The 6,088-nt window shown below is 33.9% G+C and overlaps 1 protein-coding gene across 1 annotated transcript; it reads right to left on the bottom strand.

Annotated features, from left to right (window-relative positions):
* Positions 1 to 1,833: 1,833 nt before the first annotated feature.
* LOC113233649 (probable deoxyhypusine synthase) lies at positions 1,834 to 3,628 on the bottom strand. Its single transcript, XM_026468817.1, has 2 exons — positions 3,310 to 3,628; positions 1,834 to 2,630 (listed from the first exon to the last, which is right to left on the bottom strand). The coding sequence occupies exons 1-2, from the start codon at positions 3,626 to 3,628 to the stop codon at positions 1,834 to 1,836; spliced, it is 1,116 nt and encodes a 371-aa protein (XP_026324602.1).
* Between the last annotated feature and the right edge of the window lie 2,460 nt (positions 3,629 to 6,088).

The following is a 6,088-nucleotide window of genomic DNA, read 5'->3' as shown; positions in this document are numbered from 1 at the left end:
ACACACACACACACACACACACACACACACACACACACACACACACATAAAATATATAATACAATAACATAGAATTACATAATATATTCCAATGATTTTATACTTGTAAACAAATATTCCTACAAATATACACAATATTTATAAGACATGTTTTAAGCTTATAGTGTAAACTTATAACAAGTGATAATCATTTATTGTTTTTATTGCATTTCTATGACTTTCAACAGAAAGTGCACTCTTCGTTAAGTAAATGTAACATAATATGTTATGTATCATTTTACTGCAGAATATCAAGTTTAGTTCCAAGAAAGTTTTGTTATGGTTATGACTAAGCAATACAAGTTGTAGTATAGTCATTGTTTAGTGACCTTCAACCTTTAGCTCAAATGTTATGTATCGGACTACAAATCTGTGAAGGGGTTACTTTGCAAATAGAACGAAAATTATAATTATTCAGAATGTTATTTTGTCGACAATGTAATAATATTAATAATGTGCTAGAAAAGTTCATTTCCCAAATTGGTTTCACCTAGACACGAATCCTAGACCTCATCTAGCACCGACATCGTCAAAATTTTAATTAGCCATTTATAATATCAACATTTGTATATATTCCACTGCGTCTTAATAAAAATAAGTTTCGAAAAATCGAATGCAGTTTGAATTCAAAACGAGAAATAACTTCGTAGTTATGTTCCTCAAAATTTAATTAATTAGTTCCTACAAGAAACTAATTCGAAAATAGAATAAAGATAGAAACAAACGACAGTCACCAACTCCAAATTTAAATATCCTGCCACAAATCTTGGTTCCTTTATTATTCTTCATTAAAAGATCAAACGGTTTGTAGTCACAGAATGTCCTGCTTAGATCAAAGCGGGTTCCTTGAAGACGTATAAATTATGCATCGTAACGAATATCTGCATTGAAAATCTAAAAATAGCACAGGACTAAGGAGCGACAGCGACTTACCGGTCAAAAACAGCATCAATACGACTACACGTAAAACACACATTTTTGTTCAACACCGTTTGTATAACTGCACTTTAACAGTTTATATTTGATTTCCGAATATGCCACTACATTTTCTAATTTAAATTACGTTAGAAAGAAATGCGTTTCAATGTTTCTTTGGAAGATCTACTTTGTAAACAAAATACACAAGCACTCCTCAACACTGCGAGTTAAGGACTTAACCTGAATGAAGTTGGTTAGACTCGTTTGAGAAAGCAGGCTTTCATGTACAGCACACATAAAAATATTTAGTTTCACAGACGCACATTTATACGACAATTTATGAACCAGACAGTGACTAACTTCAGTACAAATTTGACAGTTCATTCACACCGAGTGCGTTCCAAAAACTTAAGATTAATTTTTCTTTTGAATGATTAATGGAGACTTCACGAATGGATTACAAATAAAAAATGTTATAACAATAAAAGTTAATACCAATCAAGTATAATATCATTAGTTAATACAATGTTTATAGCCCCCTATAACCAAATAACTGTGTTAACATACATTTAGACCTACAATAATAAGAAATTAAAATGCCATATCTAATTTTACTATGTTTCAGAACGCATTCTCTTACATTTTATTTTCTACTCGATACTAGATGGCTCTTTCGCAAAGTTATTAACCTATTCAATTATAGATGGCAGTACTTACAGCAACAAGCCATTTCTGTTTAGTTTTTAGGAATTTTCAGCTAACAGCACCTTCCCAAGATTTTCAATAAAAATCAGGAGCCAATCAATTTTTTTTCAAGTAGCTATATGGCTCTTAGCTAGAGGAGACTTGTATAACAATGAAACGAAAATAACATTTTTACACATTCTTTTTATTGCTATAATGATATTTGGCGAATGTTTGTGCCACCAGCAGTGGAAACACCAATGTAGCATCCGCGTATAATTTTACTGGTGTCGCATTTGTGCGTATTTTGCCCCATGACACTGCTTCATCAGGCCTAGCTCCAGAATCAGAACCATCAAATTCATTTGAAGTATTCACATACACAGCGAAATCTGCTCCATTACGCATTAAATTTGCATTACAAATATGGTGTTTAATGACACCACCTCCCAAAATGATCATACCCGTATTATTAGCCTTAACAGCCATTGTATTCAACCTCCGTAAATCTCCTAAAATATCAATAACCAATCCTGGATGTTTATATGAGTGAAAATACATCATGTCTCCTAAAGAACCATCAGTTAATGCTGGACTGAAAATAGGAATGTTATTCTTCCACGCCCAATAGCACACTGAGTTTTCATCATTGATTCGTTCACCTAGCCTAGCTATGATCCGAGATGGAGTCCAAACTGTACCATCTTTAATCTGTTCGTCTAACATTTCATTTAATAATGGCGTGACCCATTCTTCGAAACGACAGTAATTGTCATTTGGTACAAGTAAATTGCCAATTCTGTTGATTCCCCTAGTGCGTAGCACTTTGCCACTAAGGTTAAAATCTCCAATGTAAGTAGGAGCAAGACATTTTATGAAATCTTCTTCAACACCGCCAGCAGTTGTCACGATGCAGTCGACTAGTCGGTTTTTTACTAGGAAGCGGATTGTGTCTCTTAGTCCGGATGATATCATGTTCGATGTATACCCTGAAAGATAATAATAGAAATTGGTTTATTTGTTGTTTGGTTTATACCGCTTTAAAAGGGTATATGGCCAAATTTTAAATAACAAATGCCAACATTGTGCGAATTGGGGTGCACAAAAGGAGCCGCCCCTCACAACGGACCATTTCTTTATTGTATGTTAAATCTGGCACATGCCTTACAATAATTGACAAATGCTTTCACCATGATGGTAAGCATTACAATGTATGTCATCAATACGATTAGAAGAAGATTGTGTCAATTACAACTTGTGACTTTATACGGGTAGGGTCCTTGAAAGATGGCCACCTTACTGTCCTGCCACTGCTTGGCCTTGAAACTTCTGTATTTCTGTTTATCTACCAATGTAGCAGGGCCTGGCAAATCCTATAGTAAATGTTTGGTAGACAGACGCTACTGCTAATATTATTCCCAGTTGTAAATAGGACAATATTTCAAATTGTATTGTCTGTTGCTCAAAATGCTTGCCTTTTTTTTCTTTTGTTTTACTATTGCTTGGCAATAAATGTTTTTCTAATTTGCGTCATTATCTGGTATATTATTAGTACTGTATCTATGATAAAACAAACAACTTTTATTCCACAACTTTGAAAAAAATCGCGCTGTATTTTTTACAAAAAATGAAAATTACATTCATCAGTTTTATGCTTAAGTTTCTTACCTAAAAAGATAGTACAATTAGTTTTCTTCTTAATAAAGACGTCTTCCTCATATGGATCACTGGTTTCTTCAGTCAATGGAACCGATCGACATTTGAGCATCTTGTTGATCTCCGCCACCGCTTTCCCGAAGTTAGTGGCTTGAAAACCGGATCGCGCGTAACTTTCAAGTATTTTATTATAATCCGTGCCATTTTCCCAATCGTAACCAGAAACTATTGGTGTCTCAGCTGGCAATTCTTGGCTCGGAGCTAATACGGCGCTCACAGCTACATCGGGTGCCATTGGTTTACTCTTGTCCATTATAGATGAAATATCCATGATTTGTCTTTGCTTTACGTTGGTAATTTCACAATTCACAGCTCTATTTTGATGAAAAACGTTGTCCTTTGATAGATGTAAATTTTCTTGTGTGATTTTTCTATTTTTTTCCATCCTCTAAGGATTTTTCGTTCACTTCCTGACAACTGACAGCTTCGGTTCAGATTTCAGACAGCTGTCTGTAGGTCAATGAACGGTTTCATGGCGCGCTTTTTTATTTAGAATGTTGATAAATAGGTCCGGGATAGATAATTACGTGTAGGGAAAATTGTATCTCTTTTTCATTCATCATATCATATTAGCGCTGGCGGCAAATCATATTTATTCATAATTCAGATAAAATAGGAGCACATCAAGCTTGACACTTTGGACGTTGGACCGTCCTTAATGCAAGCGGCATAGAGTTTTAGAGAATTTTAGTGTCAAGCTTGTGCTCTTGACCCTGTACTTACAGCTTTTACACAAAAAGTAATTTTTTTAGTTTAAGCCGTAAATAAGGTCATTTAGACTGGTAGCTGTAAAGGTACTAACTGGGTGATAAATCTTTCATAGATTTCTCATAGATGGCGCTACGACTAAAAAGTCGTTGAAAAACCAAATACAAAGACACGACGCAAGCACGTAGAAAAATTCGTGAGGTCCGTTGGTTCGTTCCGTGGCTTACTTGGTATAGCGTCTGCCATGGTATGCAAGAAGACGTCGGTTCGAATCCGACCGGATCGAAGGAATTTTTTCTGAGTGTTCGATCTTTGTATTAATAATTATAACAAACTAGTGGAGTAATTTCACAAAAAAGAATTGAATATCAATTCAATAAAGATCATTTAGTTTAAGTATTGTTACGATATAATTAAGTTTCTTAATATTATTCGTTACCTGTTTAAGCTGATGGCTATAAAACCAATGCTCAATATATAAATAATTTAAAAAATATTATTTTTTACATGAATTAATACATAGGGGTCGTTTTCCAGAACTCTACTCAATGCTCAAGTCAGGACTTGAGTATAATTTCAAGCACTGAAAATCATACTCATGTCCTTGCCATTAGGGTCGTATTTCTAGTGCTTGAAATCATACTCAAGTCCTGACTTGAGCATTGAGTAGAGTTCTCGAATACGACACTTAGTATATAATTATATATATTGCGTTATCTTCTTAAGCTGATGACTCTATAGCCTGTGTCTATAAATAAATAATAAAATAATTATTTAAAAACATAGGAAATGAAACTATTTTTCCGGATTTAAATCGCGTGTATTTGTTTTTTCAAACAAACCGACGTTTCGGGCCCTTTACAGGTCCCATGGTCACGGTTGACTGAGGTGGTACAGTCTTCAACCAGTTATAACACGGTCGGTTTCTTTGAAAAAAAAACAAATATACGCGATTTAAAACCGGAAAAATAGTTTCAGTTCCTATGTGTAACAATCGCGAAAACCTAAGAACTCGATATTTAAAAACATTTCAAGTTAAATTGCTTTTTGTCTTTCTGACGCTTGAAAAAGCCCATTTTAATAATTTTGTTTGATCATTTATGGCAGAAGCACTCAGCAAAAAGACATAAAATAGTAAATTGTAAATATAAAAAATTTAATTTATTTACCAATAAATTTTATTATTAAGTAGGTAGCAGAATTTGAATGTTGAATAGTCGAGTTTATACACTCTGCTTTACTCATCTGACATCGAATATATAACCAGAAATAGAGACGAAATGTCATTTAATTTGTTTGAAAACTATTCTGCCATATCATTACTGTGACAACTGCGCTCCGATTGGCTAGCCCGAGTTCGAAACTATTGACGAGTGTCGTCAATTGTTTCACTTCAAATCGACCAGTTACCTTGAGCTTTGCTATAATGGACGAAAATTGCAAAATTACATATTTAATATTTAATTACCGATGAAATGTGATTCAGTTTATTTTGTACTTAGATGTTTTGCTGTTTTTCCCACACCACCAAATACAACAGCACGGCATTGTTAGAGATATTATCTTTATTACAATAAATACAGAATATTTTTGGGAATATACGGAGACGTACACACAGGTCTGTAGTTGGCCTGTCTACATTCCAGTGCAAACGGGAGTTGATATTTATAAGAGCTGTATCGCTAATGTGTTACCAGGAATATATGGCCCTTATTTCGTCTCTATTTCTGGTTATACTCTATGCCCATTGACCACTTGACTGTGTATAAATAAAATAGTACATGTTACATAAAAATAGTCCTAGGTAAATTTTCGCGCCATAGTTTTCTTTTTAAATTCATATTCGTATACATGACCTAATTGACAAAATCCTGAAATAAATATCTAATTTAAGCGTATAGGTGTATGAGTTGTATTTTATTGTTTAATTATTTTTTGTTTATAATTTAATCATATATCCACCCTTAGAATAATAACGCATAGAAACCTAGTCCGCACACGTTAAGTGAGGCAAACTGAAGCG

The sequence above is a fragment of the Hyposmocoma kahamanoa genome, unplaced genomic scaffold, assembly GCF_003589595.1.
Source record: "Hyposmocoma kahamanoa isolate Upper Pololo Valley unplaced genomic scaffold, ASM358959v1 79, whole genome shotgun sequence".
Taxonomy (NCBI): domain Eukaryota; kingdom Metazoa; phylum Arthropoda; class Insecta; order Lepidoptera; family Cosmopterigidae; genus Hyposmocoma; species Hyposmocoma kahamanoa.
Note: the sequence above shows the minus strand (reverse complement) of the source record. Positions and strands in the feature narration are given on the sequence as shown.